Source organism: Falco naumanni, chromosome 3 (assembly GCF_017639655.2).
Source record: "Falco naumanni isolate bFalNau1 chromosome 3, bFalNau1.pat, whole genome shotgun sequence".
NCBI classification, from domain to species: domain Eukaryota; kingdom Metazoa; phylum Chordata; class Aves; order Falconiformes; family Falconidae; genus Falco; species Falco naumanni.
In genome coordinates, this window is record NC_054056.1 from 26,411,153 (window position 1) to 26,437,140 (window position 25,988).

Here is a 25,988-nt window from a genome sequence, read left to right on the forward strand (position 1 = left end):
GAGCCCACGGCTCCTAATGGCCCCTTGCAAAATTAGGTTTGGCTTTCCATTTAGCCTTCATGTGACTCTGTGCAGCGCTGCACGGAGCAGGAATTCTTCGTCTTTCCTTTGCAGCTTGTCAGAACAGTGATTAAGCAGACAAAGGGATTGATTGTTTTTTAATGAAATAGTCTATCTGGCAAAAAATGAAGTCGAGCTCGCTGGAGACTATCCATGCTTTCAGTCGCCTCTTCAGAAATTCATGAATAGTTCCCTCAAGAAAACACATTTTTTTAAAAGCCTGAAATGTGTTTTTAAACATTTTGATTTTTCATCCTAAGTAGCATTTTGTTCAAAAAACCCTAACTGAATATAATCTTTGTGAAAGGAGTAGAAATTGTTACATTTTGCCTGGAATGCAATGTCTTGATACACTGCTAAGTGTTTCTGTGATGGGAGAGGGAAGCTTGCCGAGTGTTGGAAAATTTTGTTTCCCAACACTGTGTCTCCCTCCTTGACCTTCTGTTCATCCAGTTAACCAAAAGATCAGTTATTCACATAGCTCTGCCTCTAAATCATGCAGCTATTAGAAAAAAATAATAATCATGCATTTATACCTTCATAAAAATATCTAGATTGGAAGAGATCTCTAGAGATCATCTGGCCCAACCTTGCATTAAATTATTCTTAGTCTAACTTATGTCAGGACTTGTTTGGCAGTCACGGGGCCACTTCAAATTTATCAAGGGCTGCTAATAAAACAAACAGCTTCAAGCCTGTCCTGAAACCTGGGAAAAAAATTGAACTGAACCTTCTGGCACCTCGTGAGCTAATTTTCCCCATTCCCAAGTGTAACAATACTTCATTAGAGGGAAAGGGAAAAGCCAAGTGCATAGGTAAGCAGCGTCACATGAGTGTAGTAACGTATAAATGGTCATGTCACAGTCCTTGGTGAAGATGAGGTCTTACAGGTAGCGTACCCCTTCATGTGGCCATCTCTTTTGGTTTGGGACTGCCAGAGCCAAAGGGATTGGTTCCTTGAGTCTTCTTTCCTTTGCTTTGCTCCGCGCTGGTAGCTGCTGTTGCTTCAGTTCATAGCAAAACCATACGTGGTGTTGAAAACTACCACCAGCTTGTAGCATAGGAGAAACTCTTCCACAGCTTCCTCTCCCTCCCCTCAGCTCTCAGGAGCCACTGGGTCGTTCACCGGAGAGATTTTTTGCAGAGAAGTCTCACACCTCCCGGGAGGCAAGACTTGAAGGCCAAGCTGGAAGCTGTTTCTCTAGGAGGGGGTGCCCACACACTTTGGCACAGCTTGCTGCCCCCGGCTTGGCTATGCCAGTAAAAAGGCAATCCTTTCGTCACGTCACAACAGGCGTCCTTACCTGGAGGGAGATGCCTGCCGAGCACAACAAGCACAACCTGTGTAAAACAAGTGTTTTAGGCCCCTCCACTGCTCCCTTTCATTTTCCTCCCCTTTTCTTCCTCAGCTGCCAACAAAATACTCCTCCTTTTGGGGTTTCCTCCCCTCCACAGTCATGGGGTGCTCCTCCAGCTTTCAGCCCCCAGGCTTAGGTTCGGTTACTTACTCAACGGGGAATGGCATTTATCAATTCTAACGCTCAGTGTTAAACTGTACAATTTAAAACCAGTTATAACCTTAAGCACAATTATTTAATCGCTGTATTTAGCAGATTACAGGTTGAAAACACTATATAAACATCAAGCTGGATTTTCAGGCTATGCACTTGAAGGCAGGGCACGGGGATGGTATTGCCTTTCCATTATCTTTCCACCCATCGCCCGTGTCGTTAATGGCAGCAAATAATAGCTACAGGGGTTGCTATCATTTCCTCCATCTTGCAACAGTGTCGCAGCCTGTTCCTCTGTCAGCAATTGCTGGAGGGAAGCGTTCTCTAGGAAAAACCTCCACCTACTTTTTGAGATGCCTTCTCACACACCTCCGTGCTAAGGATACCAGAAAGGAGTGTGAACAATCAGTTGCATGTTCAAGACAGCCTTAAACCCCATTCCTAGAATTTGGGTATGTCTGCACAGGAGGCTGCTCTGCAGAACACACGTCACTTGGAGGTGTATAAATTAAATAGCCAGCGCAGAGGTATGTGATATTGCAACGTGCCTGCATTTTCCCCCAGCTTCATTCACAGGTATGGTTGTGCTGTATTGACTTTTCCATCCCCTCTCCTCTGATAACAGAATATCTCCTGAAAAGGGGAGGTTGTGAACTGATTCTTGTTTTCAAGAAACTGATCAAATCTTTCCAGTGGTTTTTTCCAAGACTTTTTCACTTTTCAAACCAGATTGGTGGGGACTCTTGTGACTCAAAGTGCAAGGCTCCCGCATACTTTGCTGGTGAGGAAACTGGGGCAGGGCATGAGGCCATATCTGCAGTCACCCTGCAGTCCTGTGATGGAAATCAAAATAAAACCTCTTGTCCCTAATCCATTGCTCTGTTTGTTAGGCTGCTCCATGTCTCGCACTGTCCTATTTCCCATGATAGGCAAAATTCCAATTTTTATCATCATCATCAGTAGACTGTTGTTCAGGAATAAGCCACTGAGTAACTCATTCTGCTGTATGCTTTCCATCATCACTCCTATATGGTGAAGACGTGGTACTGCTGTTATATGTTATAGTGACCCAGGGGAACTGGCTGACTATTTACACAGATTAATCTCCTGATTTTCAGCCAGCTAATTGGTTGCAGTGGCTTCTACCCTATTTTCTCTTCTTGATTCTATGCTGACTCTTTGCTGATTGCTCCTATCACCTTCATTTCTTTAACATATTGCTTGTGAAATTAAGGTTGTCTAGCAGCAGCCTTATCTTTGCCAAACTGTGCAGTTTATTTGTTTCTGAAAGCACTTAGGCTTTCCTCACGACTAAATTCAACCAATTCTTCTGCCTTTCTATCCCTCAGCAAATATTGAATTTGCCAGAAATTTTCATGTTGGCCATCCCAGTGTGGAAGGTCTAATAGGCAAATTTCCTTGGGAAAAATATTTGGGGTTAGGTCACCCAAGCCTGGAACGTCAGGAAGCTACGTCCTCCTGTTCCTCAGTTGCCAGGTACTTGATCTCAAGGTGAGCTGGTATTGGTTTTTCTCTTTTCTCCAGACGGGTTTAAACCCAAAACACTTTGTAGAATGCCCTAATGTTCAGGCTGGCTTGGGAAAGTCTCTGCCCAGCAAAGGGCTTCCAACAAACTGTTGTGATGGAAGCACCAAACCTCCGGAATATGCCATCTTTGGCTGACGGCAGAATAGGAGGGCAGCTGCTCAACTTCATGGGTGAGGTACGTCATAAGCAACCTCTTAACTCAGGACTCCTGTATTTAACATTTTATCACAGGCCTGTAAAGCAAAAGTTTCTATTTTTAGCATCTGATACATTTTTGTCCTCAGCTGCTGTGCTCACCACAGCCACAGTGTTACACAGGTTTGGTCCAGCTACTCCTGAGAAGAGCCTTGTGCAATGGCACTGTGCACATTTATACAAGATAGGTAAAACTTCCAGCCCAACCATATAGACGGTGATATATGTCAGAACAAATTAGACTGATCTTTCTGGGGTGCCAACGACGCATGCAAGCCGCAGAATACAGGTACGGGGCTTTTTGAGCATCCTCCCACTACATGGTCTGCCTTGCACCTGGTGATTGCATAAGCACCTTCGGAGACCGTGATGCTCCGTGGCTTTTGATGGAAGATGAAAGAAAGGCTAATTGTGTTCTCCTGTGTCCTGCTCGCTTGTACAAAGGCTAGAGGCAGTCTGACCCTAAATGTTGATGATTCAAGTTAAAATTGTCTCCAGATGACACAAAGCATTCATTTTCCCCCTCTATCATCCCCAATACACAAATCTTTTTTCAGAACTAGATTATCTCCTAAAATCAAAAGCTCTAATTAATTCTACCATTTTATCTGCAACAGGCACTGTTAACATCTCATATCATGCTTCAATAAATCTGCCCACAGAGATTAACAACACTAGGTAGGGGGAGAAAGGAAAAAAAAAAAAAAAGGAGGGAAAAAAAGCTTTTTCAATCGAAGACCAGAAACTATTCTTCTAATTATCCCAGCTACAGCATGGCTTTAACATGGCTGTACTGCTTCTGGGAGCAAATCAGTGTCTCTGCACGGTGCTCTGCTGCACCAACTCCTAGCTGCAGACCTAGGTTGGATGTATCTAATACAGTCCTGTGTGTGTCCTATGGGAAAAATCTCGCTATAAAATAGAACAGTTCTGCTCCTTATCGAAAGCTAAAGTAGAGAGAAGCTTTTGCTAAGGAATGGTTAGTGCTGAAGGTAGTTCAGATGTGGTAGAGATGTTATTGTAAGTCCTTTCTTGCTCAGGAGTGTAACTGGGTGAGGACCTTGATCGGGGTATACACAGACAGAAAAGGGTGAAGGACCTGTGTGGGATATCAACTTGATAAAAACATAAGCAAATGCGTTGAGTTTAGTCTGTTTACAGGGAACTGGAGGCTGAAGCTTTTTGAGCAGGGTCTAATTTAATTCCAGAGAGGTGGTAGGTACCCACTGGAGAGACAATAAACATAGATGAAAAAACAGGCATCTGCTGGAAACTCACATTTGTGCTGCATGTGAAGGAAATGAGAGCTTGTGACACTGGCTGTGTTGGAAAAAATGATTTGCATAAAGGATGAGACCAGAAGTATGAATCAAAACTGTACCCTCTTTTTCTTAAACAACGGCAAAGTTTATATCTAATAATTCAAGTTCTGTGTATGTGGTTCCATGCTTTCTGATTCCAACAGGGACTTGAAATGGAAATGCCAAACCCGGTATGCAGGGCATGATGGATCACCATGTATGCATAGGAATAAAAGGGTTGTCATTGGAAGTAATTTTGCGTTGAATTACACAATGTGTAATCCAATTGAAATCAGCAGAACGGCACAAGGTGTAATGTAGTGTGCAAAACGTGATCCATTGCATGCAATTTCAACAACAGGGATACTGCACCACTCATCTAAGTGATGTGCTAAAATTGAATTTGTGAAAGGTAGGGGGAGAAGAATTGTGAAGAATGGATGCATTTTATAATTGGGAAATACTTTTTCAGAAGGTGAGGGAATATGTATTTTTAAGGCTAATTTATTACACTTGCAAATTGTTTACTTCATAATAGTGCTGTGGACTCTCAGGATTTGGCAAGTTCCCTCGCTGGAATAGTGTGGGAGCAGCCGAGCCTGCCAGCCTGGGAGCACTCAGAATCCATTTTCCCTATTGACATATGTCACATTATCTAATACTGTTCCTAAATGAACTCCATCATCATCAGTAAATCTTTTTCTCACGCCTTCAACCACCAGCGTTTTTCCAGGAAAAGCAGCAGGTCTCTCACTGGCGTCCCTTGGCACAGTGCCCTCTGTTGCCTGCAGGAAAAAAAAAAAAAATCCTACCCTATACCTTTGCTTTAACAGCAGCAAAAGCAGCAAATGTGGTAAGTCTTCCAGGACTGTAGTAGTGGGGGGACAGAAAAGTGGGTGCCGTGATGCAGTGTGGCGTTTCCCAAGCATGGGTGAAGGCGCAGCATGGTCGGCGCTGCTCAAGGTCACGAACGGCCCCTTTGCCAGCGTCCCGTCAAAGCTGACAAGCGAGCTTATTCAAGGCTTACAACATAAACATAATAAGGCACAGTTATGTGGTTTACCCGTTACCTATGGTCTCTGCTGAGGATAAGGAAAGTGACATACGATACCTTTAAAACTTTTTAAAAATGGAGAACTCACACGATGATGGTAGTATTTAACCAAGCTCTGTTTTCAGATATAATCTACTGTCCAGCCACTTGCTTCATGCTCCTCAGGTTGGGGATGCCATTTACATGCAATTTTTCGTTGAATTCTGCTTGGTCCTCATGAAATCGTGAAGCTCTACGTAAAACACTCTCCCCTCTCTATTTAGTGATAATCTGGAATAACTCTGTGCTTCCCAGGAAATCTTCTTTTAGGTCTGTGTCTAAAATAATAAAGTTAATATTTATTTATATTTATGACATAGATGGTAACGTTAGATGTAAATCTAAAATAGTAATGATGTGTCTTAAGGTTTCTTTCAGCTTCTATATGTAACCTAGATCAACCTATATAAATTTAATTAAAGGTATTTGTAACGCTTATGAGCTGAGGTAAATGTAACAGAGATCATGGTTCAGTAATGATAATTAAAAATCCAAACTAAAAGTATAACTTGCAGTTAATTTATAATAATTCTCTATTTTCTTTTCTTGCCAAAATGAGAAGGGAGAGCTAACGTTGTTTTGTGGATTACATATCAGTTCACTATGTTCTTCAAAACTGAAATTTTATTTTTAACATCTTCATGACATTTAGATGTGAGTAAATCTAGCTAGACAGAATTCTGGAATAAAACCTCAAAATGTTTCCTTGTAAAAGTTTCAAACTTTCTTGATGTGTTTTCTGGTTTTAAATCATTATTTCAATCAGTTGAGCACCCATATATTCACTGGGAGTCCCGTCAGTCTTTGACTGCCCAAGGGTTATCATTGTTTATGCAGTTTTAGCGATGATTTTTCGTTTTCCTCATTTCTGCGTTCCGTGAGATTTTTTTTTAAGAGGATAGCTTCTTTCTCCACTCTTATGCTTTAAACATTTAGAATTATTTTCTTTATAATTCTTTATAGATTTTTTTTTACAAGGTGCAGATTAGAAAGAAAGACCTGCATCCACAAAAAAGCAACTTGTAGGTCCCAAGCTCTGTCGATGTAGGTGCTGAATGATACAGAGCAAAAGGGCTGGTCCCAAGACCCGCCACGCCTCCAGGAAGGGTGAAGCAGTGAAGCCGTTGGAAGTACAGTAAGCGGGATCCTTCTCTCCCCTTCCTCCTGATCTCAAGTCTTAGTCCTTGCTGGCCCAGTGGAGGTGGGCACCTCTCTTAGAGGGGATTCAGGTTTGACCCCAGGCTGCTGCTTTGGCTCGTTCCGTTCCATACTCTTTTCTCATAAAGAAACTGGGAAATACGCTAGCATGGAACCTTATGTTCGGGCTGCCCACAGGGCTGTATCTGCAAAGTAAAATGAAAAGTGTCCCTAGGGAAATAAGTTCAATTCTGTCGAATGGAGACAGTGAATATTTACCATGATGTTTACTAACAGGAATTGCTGCTGATATCGATGCTTTGAGACAGCTGTGTGGAAAGGAGGACTACTCTTTTCCATTCCCCACTATGTTTCAAAAGCACTTTGGGTCAAAATGCCGTCTCAGACTGGAATTTCATCTTTCCAAGATGCCTCTGTCTTATTCTATCTTATGCAAAAGGCTTTTATGATTTGCCCAGTAAAGTCTACCAAGTCATTGGTAGAGACATGTGTTGACCCCACTGCCTGAAAATGGAGAGCTGTTACTTAGTAAGTCCAGTTTCCTTGGCCATGATCTGTAATTCTGTCTTCTAATGAAAACTGGCTCATGCCAAAATTTTTGCTTTTATCCCCAAGACCCAGCATCACTCTGAAAACAAGCACCAGTAGATGCTTATTCAAATTCTAAGTAATCAGACACCTGGTTATTAATAATTCCTTCACTTTTACACTGTTTAGGAGGCACTTAAATCCAACAGAGTTTTGTCTGTTCTTTCATTAACTAAAAACCTAGATCAGTAGTACAATATGAATGTAATAAAATTGCCTGTTATCCAAATTCCAGGCTCTGCCCTTGAGGTGATATTGATATGGGCTACCTGATCTCTTTGTGGAGCAGAAGATGTAGAAACGCAGCTTGTTCGTGCCATTTCTGTGGTATTCTCAGGACATAGACCGTATAATTGACTACAGACAATTTAAAAGCCATCTTAGAGTTTCGTCTGGTCCTAGTAATACGTGTGCAGTCCCATGGGCTGCATCCAAGGATTATGCTAATTTTATTAGCAACTTCTCTTGCTTTAATTAAACTGTATAAATTCCCACCTGGTCACTGTTGTGCCAACACCCTTCTTTCCATTTTTGTTTGACTTTTTAGATAATCTGTGGTTTTGCACTTCAATTCTGATTTCCTGAATTATCCATTCTGTCTTCCACATGAAGTAATGCAATTTTGAGGTTTGAATGGGGTTTCAAATTGAGTTAATGGGTTTGATCAAACCTCTGGATCAAAGCAAAGACCTAAGTTTCTAAAGTTGGCCAAGTCTTTGTAGGAGCAGGAGCTGACTGAAAGCACCAAGCTATACACTGCTCTTCAAAATACCTGCAAGCAAGCTCTGTATTAACATTTACTGTGTTTATACCACGAAGCAGAGCAATGTGAATTCCTTAGTGGACTGTTAATTTACATGTTATACACTTTCAAATATTTCCAAAAGCAAATGTGAAATGATTAGTAATCCATTCACATGCTCACAAAATGTTATTAGCAAAATGCCTTGGGCAGTATGTTATGTTGACTAAAATTGATAATTTTGTGTTTTCAAGCTAAAACAACTCCCCCTGCCCCCAGTAAATATGAGGACTGGCCCAGACCCTCCTGGTCACACCAGTTCTCAAGGTGTGTGTTGAGCTAAGGGGGGGGAAAAGACCCCAAATCCTCCCCACACCCAGCCACCCCTCGAGCAGTGATCTGAGGTTTGCAGTGATTTTGAGTCTTCAGAAAGCCTCACTGAAAGTCTTCTGTGGAGTCCTGCAGTTTGAAATGGCTTGTTGTCTACAAAATCACCATAAGGAGGTGGTTCTGGCATTTACCACTCATTCTAACTACACAGGTTTTAAAGTGTGTGCCTTGCTCAGGAGAAATCAAACCTGGTTCTTCTTTTTACTTCTGCATAACCTTCTGGCTCTAGTTGTGGGTGGTTCTAACAGAGCCAAAACCCTGGACAAATTGTCTCTTACTCCTCAAAGAAGGGTTGAGGTTTTTCTTTTTTTGGAGAGGACAAAAGAGCAAGCTGTTTAATGGTATTTGTCAATACATCTCTTTTTTGAATAATGGTTTCCATGCCTCTCAGACTCAAATATAACATGACACTTCCTCCTAAATGCCAATTATTCTGTCCAGAAGAGTTTTCCAATTGTCCTCAGAGTTTCACACCAGACCCACAGGATAAAGAACATGGGGTGTTAACATTCAATAAAAGCTGTTGTGATATTAAGACTGCAAAAAGCCTATACGCCAGCTGACTATTGCTTGTACAGTTGCAACATACTTTCCAGCAATTTACATTTACAGCTATGAAGTAATTGAATAAAGAAATGCATCATCATTTTCTTTTTTAGCACATGGGTGAATTATTTTACCTACATGTGAAGGGGTGTTCATATAACATCACGGTGCTTTGTGCTAGAGAAAAACAATTACAGTGAATAAGGTAGAATGGCTCTGTTATTGCAGTACATAAGACTTTGATTACATACTGCCAAGATTCATACCAGCCTAGTAGTTGTTGACAGATAAAGTAACAAAAATGAAACTCATTTATTTTTTCTTTATTGAGACCTCAAGGTAAAGCAAATTTTCAGTTCTTGTACTTACTACATTGAAGGAACAGAGACTGACAGTCAAAATGTGCCAGTCCAGAAATATAAATTAAACCTAGTTTCATATCAAAGTTTCATTTAGTCTCTGAAAACGAGCTGCTGCTTGGATTATTTTTGATCCTAAAACAAATACACTGTAGACTGCTATAGTGTATCCTGGATAAATTAACCCCCTCGTATATTTAGCTCTTATGTATTTTCCAGGATATAGATCTATGTGTATTCAAGCAATTTTAAAGTTTGTTATAGATTTAATTATTTTACTTTTTCTCTGTTTAGTAATTATTTACTCTGCTGGCAAACCCAGTGAATGTGAGGATGGTTTTAATAAAGTGTAGCACTTTTGCTGAAGGAAGGACATTTTGAGGAAAAAGGCCACCTCCTCTTGTGTAGAGAAGAATCTTCTGGCTTTTACTAGGAGTTCCTCTAGGCAGCTTGATCATTGCTCGATAAGTCTAACAAATGACTTTTTTTTTGTGAACTTGATTAGTTTCTAAAGAGCAGATAAAGCTAGCTGTTGAAATGGAAAGTGCTAAAGTGAGTAGTTTTATCCCATCAAAATCTTGGATTAGTTACCTAGCCCAACTGAAAATAATTGCTGTTCAGATTAATGAGGCAGTATTCTAGTATCTCCTCTGTAATTAAACACTTTTCTGGTTGAATACAGTATTAAAGATGCACCAGACGTTGAAACCTCAGTGGTGAAATTTAAAACTGTTGAAATTGGAGAGGTCAGCTGTGAAACACAAATTCCTCTGCAGCATGGGTAATTCACTTGTACAACGTGTTTCAAGAATAATTTGGTGTATGTTGGGGATGCTGGATTTTTTAAATTTTTCTTATCTTTCCATCATCTAAATTTGAGAATTTTTCTCATTAGTTCCCGAGCAAAAGTAACATAAAGTGCACTTGTTTCCAGAATTACCTTTTCTGACCTTTCACAAGATGATAATTGCAGTACTAGTAGGCTTAGAGGACTTGTTAAAAAAATTAAGCTTATAAAGTAGCAAAAAATGCCCCTTTGCTTGCTGGTGTCGATTTCAAAATTAACATTTTGGTTCATGTGCTTCTAATAATCGCTGACCCTTACTTCATGTGCTTTCCACAGGAAATGAATACAGCAGAAATTACTTTGACCCGTTGATGGATGAGGAAATAAACCCAAGGCAGTGTGGGATGGAGGTCAGTGAAGAAGGTGAGGCAGAATTAAGTATGTAATTTTGGTGTCAGAATATTCTTTTCCATTCATGAAAATGAGGTGACAAAGATCACATATGCAGTTCTATTTAAATATTGAGGTTTACAATTTAAATTATATGCCTTAACCGCTCTGAACACGATAGGCAGTGTATGTAGGCTTTGATCAAGGACAGTGAGTTAAAGGATGGGTAAAAGCGAGCCTGTGGTGTGTTCGTTCTGCTATAGTAACAACATGAAGCACACTCCAAGGACATTGTCTATGCCATGTTCTCTTTAATTAATGAAGTTAGCCCAGAACTGAGTACCAAGCTGTAGCTTTTTTGCAACCCTGCTCTCAAATTCCTTCTAGGAGAGCAGTTTCATTACTGAGCTGAGCGTGTCTTCGCCTAACAGAAGGAAACCTCAGAGTCTGTAAAAGTTCCCAGCACACAAGAAGGCTTTTCTGGTTTCTTTTTGCCAGTTTAACCCAGATGTTTAGCTTTGCTGTCTGTGGGCGATGGTGAGGAATGGGAGGGTGTGACTGCAAAGCCGGTAGAACAAAAGTTATGCATGGGTATGAGAGAGATTAACCAGGAGGTATTGTCTAGTGCAGGAAATTCTCCTTTGCTGTCATGGCTTTTAGATAAAAAAGGGTGGGAATGGGCCTGCCTGAATTTGCATGGACTTAAGTAAGAACATCATCATGGTAATGAAGTGCTTAGCTATGTGCTGAGTGCTTTGGCCCAGCTCCTGTTGTGAAGCACTAACAACCCAATAGCACGCAAGACCCAGTTCTTGTTCCCTTCCTAGCCCTTTGCTTTTTTAAACCTTGTGCTCATTTGTACTGCAGAGTGTCTAAGCATGCAGGTGCAGCCAAATCCAAGAAAAATTACCTGCTATAAAGGGTCTCAAAGTAGGCTATTTCTGAAATTAATGAGAAACTTTGAGTAGATATGGAGGCTTAAACTTTTGAGGCAAAAACTTGTGTGACTGAGAAAAGCAGACTAACTCGGACTACATGTCAGTAACTAATTTCTGTGCACTGGTAAAAAAGAATAATTAATGTTTATCAAAGGTGAATTACATCTAACTCCTATAATTTCCCCGTTCATTGTACAGTGCAGCAATGTAATACCTTGGAAGACAACTTCTGGCTTGGAGTTCTTAAACGAAAGATTATTTTTTTCTTGGTACTGCCTTGGTTCATCTTATGAATAAGCTTCATGAGTCATGATCCACTTCATAACCAGAGAATGAAAAGTGGATTAGACTCCTGTAACTGTATGTGTGTGCCTAAAAACATGTACAGATAAAGTGGTGATATAAGGGATACATGTTCTCTTGACTGTGGTGAAGATGCTGAGTGACACACACTTAACCTTAAATGTTCAAATGTTCATTGTGGTTTTTTGGTTTGGTGTTTTGTGTTTTTGATTGCTTGGGTTTTTGGTTTGTTTGGTTTTAGGTGTTTTTTTTTTTTTTTTTTTTTTTTATACTTTTGGAACAGATGAAACCTCTGAGAAAGTCTATCCAGTTCTGGGGGTGTGAGTGGAGAGGTGGTTTTAGGCACATGGATATCAGACTAGACCCGAGATCCATATATGAACAACTCTCCTTTGGTGCTCATCCTTTTTCTTCCCAGCAAAAAAGCCACTCACAGGTTGGGGACATATTTGTTTATTAAAGATCTGTTAGCAGCAGTTTGGGCCTCAGGTTGGTTGTGTTGATACTTGCAGAGCAGTTGTAATGCTGTATTTACCCACATCTCTGCCAAGAGAAAGTCTTTCGCCTTGGAGATGTTCAAAAGCTGTCTGGACATGGTCCTGGGCAACTTGGCTCTAGGTGGCTCTGTTTGAGCAAGGCGGACTGGACCAGATGACCTCCAGAGGTCCCTTCCTACCTTGACCAGTCTGTTTTGGTGAGACTCACAAACCAGGCTTGTTGTTTGGTTTAGTTTTCCTTGCAGAAGGGTTAAATAAGTGGATCTGCATTTGTATGTAGCAGATGGAGTTAGAAGGACAGTCAGAAGTGAAGTCTGGTCCTACACGGGCAACCCTTGGTTGGAAACCATATTTGTTTACCTCCTCTTTCTAGCTAGCAGCTTGTCACTAACAAGAGACAAAACCAGAACAGGTTGAATAAAGCACAGCACATTTTTAAGTTACACTCTTCTTACAACTTAAGCAAGTCAGGCCCAATGCCCAAAGAGAATAGCTGGCGAAAAGCAAATTTTCAGCCACTAACTCTATTATGCGAAGTTAAATATCATTTTAATGTGCTCATCATATGGGATTCTTTAATGGATTATTCTGTGAAAATGAAGATATTGGCAATTATCTTTCCTGGATTTGATAAATTAAATTTGTTCTGGAAATTTGTCTGAGTTGATAATGCCCTGAGAACAAACAACACCCCACTATGGATTTACTTTCCCCCCTCGCCAAGGGAACATTTCAGTGTTACATGCTAAAAGAAATTGAAAAGATTCTGCACTTGCAGAAGAGGTTTGCAGAAGCCTCCCTGTTTGAATGCTCAGTGTAACTGAAAAACTTGGTCCTGAAATTTCATGATAAAAAAAAAATAATTTCTTTGGGATTCTATTGGGCACTTAACAAGAGCCACCCAATGTTACCTGTAGCTGTACTTGGTGTACCTTGTATGCACCTCTTTGGCCTTCTGCCTACCTGTCTTTGCTGACAACTTAGAGAAGCCAGAGTCTTGGAGACTGGGAGAGGTGACAGTCTCAACTGGTTATTTCTCCCTTGAATATAGACACTTGGAGTGTTTTTTTGTGTGGGGGTTTTTTTTTTTGGTGTCATGGAAAAAGATGTGTGTCCCCCTTGCTCCTTTTTAAAATCTGCAGATGTTACTGGGAATTTGAATGACTGCCACAAAATCTAAATTTATAGTGTGCTGTAATGACTACTCATACTAGATAACTTGCTAGTATTATGGACATCAAGGTAAAATTTCTGATAAAGATTAAAAATCACATTAGAAAAGAAATTAGGTACTTTGAGTTTTTATTGAGTCAAATAGAAATAATCTGGCAATTTGAAAATAAATAATGGTTTCAAGTAGTCTATTAGCAAAATTAGTAAACCAGTTTCAGTCCAGATCAAGATATAATATTGCTCACCATTTAAAATTATGTGATTATATATTATTTTTATTTTAAACCATCTATCATAACTCAGAAGAAAATGACAGTCACCTCTGCTATGAAACTAGTGATGTGAAAATTATTTTTAAGTGTCAAATGGTTTCTTAACTTTTGTATTTTTATATCTTTATAGTTTAAAATAGTGTTTCTTGAAATACTACAGGAATAAACAATAGATGTTTCACTGTGTTTGTTTTTAAGGTCCTGTGAAATTTGATGAGCAAATTCTGTATGGTAAGCTGATGAAGCTTCTAGATGAAGAAAACAAGATGCTGGACTTCCAAGGTAAATAACAAAATCATTTGCATAAAGAAAAATAAAACTCTTTTGAGTCTGGATGTGGGTAGAGGAGTGGGTAATCCATCCCCTTGAACTCAGAAGCAAAAGGGACATTGATTTTAATGCGAGCCTGTAAGATCTTTTTCCCCAAATGTTTTTGTTTTGAGTCATGTTTATGTGGTTTTAAGTGTAACTTAAGTGGCATGCTTTCTCTAGACTGCTTCATTGCACGTTGAATTCCACCCTTACGAAAGAAGACTGGAAATATCATTGCTTGTGTGCTCAAAGCAAGAAACCTAAATCTTTATTTAAGCTCATAAATGAGTGGGCCATTCGTCAATGCGTGGGTCATATCACACAGTGTTTGAGGTTATCTACGTAAGGCTTTACACTAATAGGCGAGTAAGAAAATGTCTTCTGTGGCTTTGCTAAAAAATACGAATTGATGTTCCATCTACAGTAAAAACAACAAAGTGTAGAAAAGATTTCTTCACCTCAAGCCAACAGCCTTACTTTGGCTTCACTTATTTTTACAGGTGTTATTTAACACCCAGTTAATTCACGAAACTGTTACTAGCTCAGCCTTTGCACAGGGTGCATGTCTGCTGCTCTCCTCTAGTCCATCCTAGGAGAACTGACGTATGAACAAGCCCTGGCTCAGGGCTGCCCTCATATTTTTGGGTATCTCTCTCTCCTTTTTCAGCAGCGGTCTTTTGTGCAAAAGCATTTTTTGTTCTTTGCATCTGTATGAGGTTTCTCATTATATTTTAGATAGACACAGGACCTACTCTTGTCAGAAAGACAGAACAGATGGCTGCCTACAGCAGTGAAGCTCCAGGAGCTGCAAAATTTTTTATGACTATTTAGTTTGTGAGCAACTTTGTTGTAGAAGGGGCAAACATTTTTACTTCCCTAGGGTTGCAAAATCCCTTGACCTGGCACTGGTCCTATCAGTAACGTCTTTGAAACCCATTTTGTTGCATTTTAAATGCAAGGGGGCAAAAAAGGAGTACAACCATCACAATTAATTAATGCAGATAGTTTAAGCAAAAACCTTTGACAAATTATTAGCAAGCTCTCTATTGGTGAGTGTTAATGTTGACACTGCTGAGAAGGATTATGGTAGTGCTGCAGGTTGGTTGTTGGTTTTATCCTGCAACAACGTAGATTAAAATAAAAACGTGTTTAGCTGTGAAGTCAATGTTGTTTCCGTAGGAAAGATTGGCACAGGATGTCGTCTGTGGTACTTCTGTAGTTCCTGTCTACCGATATTTATAACATCTCATATCCTTCAATAGCTTTATCATCAAAATAACCCTGTATGATTAAGGAAAATGTCCTGACGTCATTTCACAGGCTGCCCCAGGGTAGGGACTCATACCCTTTCTGTTAGCTTCTAGGGGTCCCCCAGAGTGGTGGGAGGTGGAGAGAGAAGCAGCCCTGGGCAGCAGTTCAGCTGGCCTCATGCAGACACCTCTTAGCCGATTAGACAAATCGCACCCTGGAAGCAGTTCATGTCTTTCCTTTGGCCCCAGGAGGGTCTTGGGCAACTGACTTAGACTTGACTGTTGTTTTTTGGTGACTAAAGGTGAGCGAGCTGAATTGCACCACATGTATTTGTCCTCTTTTAAACAAGGGAACCAGGGAGCGAAGGGCAAACCTTCCCACCCACCCATCAGGGGTTACTCTCTCCTTCAGCTAGGGGCCCTAAAACTTCATGTTATGTTGCAAATGACATTAATGAATATTGTTAAGACAAACAGGTGCTTTGCAGAGGATAATAGCAAACAGCATATTTAGAGAGCAATAAGGATCCCCTCAAATGTTTCTGATTTAAACTCACCAGGTATGTTTGAGTTAAGAATTCCTTTTTTGCCAGCTAGTTTTATCAGACCTCTATGAGAGGCAAAATGGTCTTACTCCTGTGTGGCTATGTGGGGTGTTATGTTCAAATCTCTCACCCACCCAAAGCCATCTGAATGGGCGCGGTGTGCTCTGCGGATGGTGGTCTCACACGAAGGGTGCTGAGCTGCCAGCTCACCGATTCAAGGACAAGCAAATGCGATGCTGCAGGTGTGTGGGAGCCCCCTGTGCAGGCATGAAGGCAGCGAGTGGGAAAGACACTGCAGCCCACTGCTGTCTTGTGTCTTGAGCAGTGCCTCAGTGCTTTTGTTTCTTAAAAATGCCATAATGGGTATCAGAGCTGGTCCTGCGGGTGAATCTTGGGCCCTAGCTGAATTTTTCATTTTTCTTGGTTTGGGTGAATAAAATCAAGGAAAAAGCAAGATTCTCCTGAGGAAGCAAGGCTTGTACAGTCTCCACCTCTGTGTACATATATCAGGTTTTGTATTTATTTCTGTCTGTGTTTCTCCCTCCTAATTTTTGAACCTGTTGTTCACTTCCAGACTTTTTTTTTAACACAGAGCAAGTCTCGCAGGCCTGACTTCCCTATCAGTTTTATGGAAGTGGGCAGCTGAGCCGAGTAGACAAGCATTATTAATCTCTCCGCTGAGGGAAAAGCTAATATGGGAGTTTGACCCTTCTCAGACATCAGAAAATCCATAGAAAACTAGGATTCATTTGGTTCCAGTATTACAGAACTGCTTCTTTTCTTCATTTGACCACTGAGCTGAAAAATCACGTAGTCATACAGTCTTAATTAATAGATGATCCCCAAAGGAAAGGAAAGAGCATGTCTCAGAATTTATATAATTGTATATTTAAAGCATTTTGTCACTGAGTAACCTGTTGGTCACCTTGTGGTATGTCTTAGTTCATATTATAAGGCAACTTAAAAGGTAACATTGCTTGGTTGGTTTTTAGAGAAAGATATAGACTGTATATTTCTTACCTAGGGTTAGAATCGCTCAAACAATGTAAGATAGTGATTCATGTAAAATCATGCTAGGTGAATACCATAAAAAAATATTTTCTATTATATTATTCTTTGGCAACAACCAAAAAAATGGAAGTGCAATGTTTCATCACATTTTGCTTGTTTGAAACTGATGCAGGAACCTTTGGTGAGGTACTCTTCTGGCTACAATTTATACACAGAGTCTTCTAGAACCAGGCAGCCCAAATGCATTTTCCATGTGAAGTTTATAGCTGCTTTATGCATTCAAACCCATGCTGAGCTGTAGTCTGCTTGTGAACCTACCCTTTAAATTCTCAACTCAGTATATAAACTACTGCTATCCAATGGACAAATGCAGGAGTAAATGAAGTTACAACAGCCAAGCTAATACCGGAGAGATTGTTTTAATTACAGCGCAGCATCTGCAAATACAGCCTGTGCTAAGGAGAAGTGATTTAAACTACGTGGGAAAGTACAGCTCACAGTGTTAAGTACAGCCGAGGCAATGAAAAGTTCGATGCAGATGCTAGCAACTTGGAGCAGCCCATTTTTAATTAGTTTATCAATCTATTAATGAATTTGCTCGTAAATTTTCAGCAGCTTCCTTCCGTGTGCAGAAAGTAGTAGCATTTTTAACACCACGGCTACTTCTGTACAGCAAAGAGGTGGAGGTTTGTTTTGGTCAAGTGTTGCTCGGGGGCGGCTGCCCAAGCCTCTAGCCTGTGGGTAAGTTCAGATAAGGAGCAACCTCATAGTGACTGAGTTTCAGGGATTTCTTTGCAAATCCATCATGGAAGGAATAGACCAGCTAAACCACCCTGTTTCCCCCCTGCCTCCAGCTCAGGCAAAGGAAGAGTTTTTCCAACTGTGCTTAAATGAGCATGTGTATCTTTTAATCAAATATTTTTCAAATCAGGATCATAATTTATCTCTGTTTTTTTAGCAGTTGCTTCCCTCAGAAAGGCTTTTGACAACATTTTTTCTCTTCTTTTGCTCTTTTTCCACAAAACATGTGCTAATGAGCCCAGCGTCTTCCACCCAAACTAAGTCCACTTGATAACAAAAGTAATAAACACAAAAAAGAAAAAGGATATTTTTATGAATCCCTGCGTGGTCGTCCTTGTGAGCCAAATGTTTTTATTCCTTTTTTGATACATAAGAACTGTCTCTCTACACCCAGAGGATGGTGAGATAGGAATGTACAGTCTTCCCAGGATGCAAACTTGCACTGCCCCTGTGAAAGCAGTAAAGCAGCTGATTTATACCAGCTGAGCATATGGCCCGTTGTGTACAGCACAGCATCGAGGGGATCAAGCGATGCTGCATCTTTGCTGTTGGCAACGTTTCCTTTTCCAGCACTTCCTGGATTTTCTCTCTCCTAGCCAAACCCTTAACGTTACAGTAAATTTAAATGTAAATATAGTTTTGTTCTTGGAGTTAATAATTGTAGGTCAAATCGCTTTTCATTAGGCTTGTAAGATGCTACATGGATAGATTGTGTACCCTAAGGTAATGGTTTGGGTTGTTTATATCTACTGTACACTTCCCCCAACATGATTTTGGGTTGTATCCTGTTGTAATTAAATTAAAAAGAACAACCCAAAACCCAGCCTACTTCCTGTGTGTTGGTGGCACCGAGGTGATTTAAGTACTTGGGAGGCTCAACAATTAAAGTCATTAAACAATGAGTAGTGAGCAAAACTGAAAATGTTAATAGCCTTAGTTTTATCTTTCCTTTTCTGGTCTTCATTAGAGAATGAGAGACTTCAAAGGGGAGTGAGGGGGGGAAAAAATCTTTTAACTGCTTTCATGTCTTGGGATGGACAAAGAGAAAAGCAAATAACTAGATATGGCAATTTCTTGCAGAGAAAGGCGCAGAGACCTATAAAAACTTACACACAGAAATACGTGGCAAGAAAGATAGTCAGATGTGGACAACCTGATATCTGTCATTTCTTAGTGATCCTAACATGGAGAAACGAGCAAAAACAGTTGTCTTTATTTATGACCCAAACTAGTATTAGTACCATAGAAGATACCAATGAGAAGATCCATTTTTTCAATGTAGCATGATGAATTAAACTGAAAAAAAGGACACAGCGTCTCTTTAAGGTGGGAAGTAACTTTATGAATGGGATTTATTTTTATTTGTGTGTAGCACATACCTTTTGGTTCTGCGTATGTCACCACAGTGAAATGAGGGGAATGATGTGGGTGAGAACAGAACTGGACTCAATTACTTAGGCAGGAGCTGCGTGCACACACCTAAGGGAGGAATCCAGTCCTCTGGGGTGAGTGGGAGGGAGGTGAAATGCTTGGTGTGGCTCCACCTAAAACTCCCTTTCAATTGCAGTTATTCCTCTTCTTCCTCAGGATCGAAAGCCAAAGTTAATCAAAATCCCAATTCCTTCAAGATTTAGGGGGAGGGGGGGAAGTGACAGTGGAAATGCAAAGCATCCCATTGAAAAATAATTTAAGGAAGAAGCTGCATGTACTGAATTTGTACCTGTATGCGGATGTTGGTCTGGAGGAGAGTTTTCCTGGTAATGACACTTGGAACCCACCCGTTGTTCTACTGCTGTTACTTATTACTGTTCATTTTACGGCATGAATTGTTGTTTTAAAATGTTGGTGGGCCAAACGTGAACTGAGAAGGTACTAACCAGTGCGCTTGCTAAGAGATAATCTACCACTTTTGTTTCAAGCAGCCCTTGTCGCCAGCGAAGATTTTTCAGACTCTGTGATGCCTGTCAGCTCCAGTAAGGCATGTGACCTTCACAGGGAGCTTGAAGATGAAGAGATTCCTTCATATATCGAACAGTTTGAGAGAGATGTTCAGGATGACATAATTCTGCTTGGCAGCTTTTCACTGGAACAGGTCAGAGCTAAGAACTATAAGACAATTTTATCGCTTGCTTCATAACATGATGCTGGCTTGTTAACCTTGTACACCCCAATTCTATTTCACTGCCTGGTGATACATATATTGAAAGGGGAAAAGATAACCCATTTTGTTGGCTTGCTTTATGTGACTGGCACTTTGCTAAGCTAACAGCAGGACTTTTGTCTTTGTCTCCATTTCAATGTGGATAAAAATAGATTGCCTTCATTGCTTCTTTCCTAAATAGTGGAGTGTCTCTGACTGCTCTGTAGTAAGTATTGCAATTGAGTTTCAATCAAGAGTCTAAGCTTAGGACATCCCTCTCTGCCAAATTTAACAGAGGCTTATTCATCTATCAATGAGCAAGTTCAGATTGCAGCCCAGGAAGGGTTTATGTAGCAATATTCGTAGTACAGAGGATAAGATTATTCCAGAATTATAAATCTGTTGTGTTTTTCAGGGTGGCAAAGCTTCCTACAGTTTTCTTTTTGTTGTTTCGTAGTGTAAAGGTTGGGTTCGTGTTGACAAAGGCACAAGTTTTCAGGACTGAACTGGTACTTGTGGGCACATAACTACCATTTGTCCCTTTGAAAAATCTCGTACCAAGATTAGGGGACAGGAAGAGAGATTAATTGATGAATCTATCATTTTTAATTAGCAACATGAGAACAGCACACTGGCTCTGATGGGCTTAAAATAGGTTATCCAGTGACTGATGGTGATCTAAGCTTTCTTTTATTTTCAGAGGAAGTTTTTAGAATTTTTTCACTGCAGGACTAAACCTCATCATTGCCTTCTGCATGTTGGTGAGGGACACAATGCCCTTCCTTGCTCCTTTCCTCTAAATCCTCGTGTAGCTGTGTTTCATTCCTTCTGACTTTTTATTGTAGCTGTATGAATCATGCATAGAAGATGGTTTGGGAATATTGATCAGAGAACACAAAACGGGAAGGAAACATGAGGGAAAAGGATTTAGATGGTACTAAGAGTATCATCTGCCTCAAGGGACTGGTGGAGTAGGAACCTGGGAACAGGTGAACAGTGTGTGCTGTACCTTTCCAGGAGACACTGTAATATGTTGTCAGCTCACACCTTTAAATTTGGGCTATTTGGATGCCCCAAAACTCTGTGACGCTTTGCGACACCTGACAGAACACCATAGACTTATCTGTCCTTCGTTTACCCTCCCTCTAAACATGGTCCCTGGGAGGCTGATCGTCTTACTTGGACTCTTTTTGGAGTTGTTCAGCAAAGGTTGTTTCCTAGACAGGAACAAGCTATCTAGTCACTTCAAAACAATATTCTGCTTTTTAACTGACAAATGCATATGGGCATCCACATGTAATATAATGTAATACTGCTTTTCTTCCTTATTTTCTTGCAAAAGAAAGAAAAATCCTAATTTAATGTGATTGATTGAGCTGGTCTACCATGAGCTTACAGATAGGGAGTCAACACTTCATACTACACAGAAGTCTCGAATGCCTATTTTTCTCTCCATTTGTCCCACACAACTTTAACTTCAGTTGTCCATTCCCTGTTTAGGAATTCAATCATACTAATGTGGTTTCAGCTGTCACACCTGCATCCTGCAGTGTGGAGGCCAACAGGAGGATCGCTGTAAAATATATATTGTCTTTTGGATCAGTGATGCATACATCCATCCTTTCCTTGGAAGCACATAGAAATGGTGCGTTCAGCCCCTTTGAACAGAAAATGGAAGGGGAAATTGGAAGTAGAGGCTGCAAACACACACCTTTTATGTCATATTGGTACTCCAAGATGTCTAACAGTAACGCAAGCATGCTTATTCTTCTTAAATTTACCTTATTTCTTCTTTAATGGACTGTCTTTACTCTTTGATCTATGGATATATTCCTGCAGTGTTCAGCGTTGATGTCTTTCTGCAGCAGCTACGAGTTCAGTGTTAGGCTGCTGCTGTGGTCTTCAGAATCTGTTGCTACCATCTTTGGGATGCTTCCAGCTTTTGTTGCTTGAATGTATGTTTATTGATTTGAAAAAGTCTTTAATTTGCTGCATGGCATTTACTTCTTACTCAGAAAAAAGCCCTTTCCCTTCCTTCTGCAGGTTTAGTGAGTAGCAGATGTACTTTAGCCAGTGTAATTTATGATTAGTTAATTTAATCTGCCATAATGACATAAAGTGAGCCTGAAACAAGCTTCTATCAATTTCGCCGTTAGAGGTAACATAATATTTTCAAATGTCTACCAAACTGAGTAATTAACCCCTGGACTGAATGAAGGAGTCTAATAGACATCTCTCTCACATTCCTTTGCTTTGACAAAATGAAAACACAGGAGCCCAAGGGTTAAAAATAGCGAGTGAAGGTTTACAGTACATGAGACTGGGTTTGTAAGCAAGGTTCAGAAATACACTTGAGCTGTTGCTGTTTCTTTTTAGGCTGCCAAAAATTCTCTCCAATGAGGCATCTGATTTGCACTAGAGCTTTGCTGGCAGCGTTGGCACGAAGAGGACAGCTATGCATTAACTACCTACCCCTTAGTTCATTGCTTTTCTTCTCTGCTTTGTAGCTTTACAGTAAATGGCTGGCTTTTGTTTAAAGAGCAGCTCAGTGCATGAGATCGTTAAGATTAAGTTTTGAAAGAGCAGATACGCTTTCAAAATGATAACAATAATAATAAAGGTTTATGCAAAATTTTAGCTCCAGAGCTTTAAGCTGTGTTTTTACTTCATGTTCTGTTTTGTAAATGCAAAAGTTGAGAGTTGAGGTTGGCAAGAAATACATTAAGGGGAGATCTGATAGATTCTTGTAAAGAAAGCATTAAGCAGATGTCAATGTTCTGTTAACAAACACTTTAAAGAATATTAAATTTGGGAAGCAGTACTGTTTCCTGTGGCCTACCATGTAGGCCTATGGATTTCAAAAGCCCTGATGACATTTGCTTTGAATAGAGAAAAATACTCCATTGAGAGAAAATTGTAACTTTGGGACTGTGTTGTGGTAGAAGCTGAGCAGGTACACCCAAGGCTGGGGATGCGGAATGCTGCACAAAACCATCTGTCATGAGACAATGCAGGGACAAATGCTTATGGGCAGAACTTGATCTTACAGAGCAGAGAAATATGCAAGGAAAGACCTGACGTAATGCTGGCTTAATGTGTTTGATTAAAGGCAATATGCTCTCAAAGCACGAGAGACTGCCGAGGATGAAGCAAACACTGGTGATTGGAGTGAGATTGCACTTGATGGGCCTTTGGCAACATAATCTTGCCAGTCATTAATTCAAATGCCATGGAAAAATACCAGCAGTAGGATTTTCAGCTGTTTCTGAACTGAGGCGATAGAAGTGACTACTCAGTTTTATGTAGGTTCTGTCAGAAAAAAAATAATAATGGGGCAACTGGAAGGATCAGTACTGCCCTGAAAGTCAAGAACATCTTTCCTGCTTTGCCATCTTCTTCCTGCAACTTGTTCGGCATTCTTAACTAAATGTAATTTATTCAAAACCCCTGTCTCTCTCTACAAGACTCAGCCACTACATTTCTCTCTTTGTGCTAGGCATAACACCTTGCAAGACTTGATCATTACAACTGCATAATCAGTTTTGATCCATGACCTCAATGCGAATTACTCATGAGCCTCTGAAAGTAAAACGCAAGTTTTGCTCTTCGGTACCAGAAATTGAGTTATAGTAGTAAGAAATGAGCTATTTGTTGCAGGCAGATAGTAATAAAATGTTGCCTTTCATCACGAGATTTACCTTTTGGTTAAACTAAGGTTAATGCCTCTGGGCATTAGACCTAGTATTCTTACAGGGTCAATATCATCACTGCTCTGACTCCTCGCCAAGTCACAGCAAGATCAATTTATATGATGATGGAGTGATCAGTTTTCCTTTGGTTAATGGTGGATAACATGTAGGTAAAATTTGGTACTATGTAAGATGGTGACAAATCTACCCCCCAGTCAGGAATTTAATCAGTGGGATCAGGCCTCGGTCATACGAAACACCAATGCACATTTGTTTGCGTGTTCTACCCCACTGGATAATACTGTCATTTACACCTGAATGGTACCTGCAGACCTCCCCTTGTCAAAGCCGTAGCCTACAAAGCATTCTGCAATCCCTTCTGATCGTTCTTTGTGAATATAATACTTATGTGAATATCTGCACCTAAGAGGAATGCAGAATTGAAAGTGACTTTTCCTCAGCTGAAACATGGCTACTTCTTTTTGACATTTGCCAAGATTTTAAATGGCTGTCATGTGCAAATGAGTAATTTTTTTTGGGTTTTTTTTCTGAGAATTGTAGGTCAAGAATACAAAAGCCGGCAGTGTTTCATTTACACCATGTCTTAAAAGTGGGTGACTTCATTTTAGGCAAGCTACCTATATGCTACACTCATTATTTGAGCGTTAAAGCATCTCTACAGTCTGTTAGCTTAATGGTTTCCATGTAATTGATGTGAAACAGTAGGAATTATGGGTATCTCCATTTTACAGAGGAAGAACGAGGGTGCAGATAGACTGAAATCTACACTCATCAAAAGTCCTTAGCACCTAATTTCCTTTTGAAATCTGTTATTAGGCCAAGCTTTTTGGATTCATTATAGTCCTGCCAGGTAGACTGCTCTTGGACTGAGGAAAAGGCACTTCCCTTAAACATAGGTTTCATTGGAAAAAACTCAAGGTGAACTTCCCAGAGCTTGAGATATTTGGCTTCTGGCCCTTGGGCTTCTGATGTCCTGCCTAGTGAGTGTCCATGGCCCTCAGATGTGTGTCAGCACCCACCGAGCAGACCGAAAGTCTGACCAACATGCCAGTGTGTACATCTAGGGGTCTTCTCTACCCTGTAGGCTGGCAGCCTGAGAATTCTAAATAGCTTTATTTTACCAGGCTTCCTCCTGCTTCCTTGGTGGGAAGCCTGGGAACCCTCTGAATTTCTAAGGTTCCTCCCCCATTTCTTCTGGACATGCAGATATACACTTTTTTTTTTTTTTTTTTTAAAGAAGTCAGGGAGATGGAAGGGGAGAGATGGAAATGAATGTCAACAGATGCAGAACTGTTGAAAAGATGTTTTATATATTTGTAAAGAGGTTGTCACAATATCCATAATATTGCTATAGCTGCTCTTTTTAATTGTAATTCTTTTTTGATTGCTTTGTTCAGGAGTTATGTGGATTTATGGGTAAGTAAATATTTAGATGGAAGTGATGGAAATCTATATATTTCTTACATTTTTCACTAAAAAGGAATCTGCTTAGTTTTTACTGTGTTCTTTCACTCTTTAAGATCAGAGGGGCAATTAAATAACTAGAGTAATTCTTGATATTCTATTGAGCTGGAACAATGAATCCTGCAGCTGCTGTAAATGATGATACTGCATTTGCTGCTGCTTAAGGTAATCTGACTGGTCAGCTCTCTGGCTCATTATCCTAATATAAAGTCCAGTAAGGAAGTCTATTTCTATGGTTCAATAAACAGAGACAATTGGAAAGATACTTCAAAGAGAATCAGTGATTGCCAAGGCCTGTTGAAGTTTAAGTGACTTCATCAAGTACTGACCACCTGTTAAAAGAGCTCAGATGAGGATTGTTAAGGAAAGAGTGAGCATTACTGATGTAGAGAGGCACAAACCTGCAAAAATGAACACGATGAAAACACAGTTTCAGTTGCTCATGTATTCTCCAGAATTACTTCCCTCCCCGGGAGATTTTATTTGTATTTTTAACACATCTGGAGCCAAACTGTAGTCACAGGTGCAGCTATGTCTACTGTTGGTGAGCTTTTATGACAGGAGACTCCTTAGCAGCGTTAATAGATTACATAGATTTTATGAGCTGCAGATAAATGAATTGCTTTAAATGTTGTAACTTTTTTTTTGCTTCTGCAGTCTTAGAGTAGAGCTGAATTTTTCCAGTGGAACCTCTGCTGGATAATGCTTTTGACCTTTACTTTGTAGAACAGTTATGTGGGGAAGGACCAGACCTCTGGAGGCTGTCTACTCCAACCTCCTGCTCAAAGCAGGGCTCACTTTGAGGTATATTGGGTTTTCCATGTGTAATCCGAGTTTTTAAGGGCTTTGGAGTGGTTCACACCAGTTTACTAGTGTGAAACATAAGCAGGTCACCTGTAAGTTG

General features: G+C 40.3%; 1 protein-coding gene across 1 annotated transcript in view; it reads left to right on the forward strand.

Moving 5' to 3' along the window:
- Nucleotides 1-19,907, forward strand: part of LOC121084374 (orofacial cleft 1 candidate gene 1 protein homolog) — a 27,879-nt gene extending 7,972 nt beyond the window's left edge. Inside the window, exons 4-6 of the mRNA XM_040585753.1 lie at nucleotides 10,615-10,701; nucleotides 14,050-14,133; nucleotides 19,693-19,907. Coding sequence (XP_040441687.1) covers nucleotides 10,615-10,701; nucleotides 14,050-14,133; nucleotides 19,693-19,907 — 386 coding nt within the window. The remainder of the gene's footprint in view (nucleotides 1-10,614; nucleotides 10,702-14,049; nucleotides 14,134-19,692) is intronic.
- Nucleotides 19,908-25,988: the final 6,081 nt, after the last annotated feature.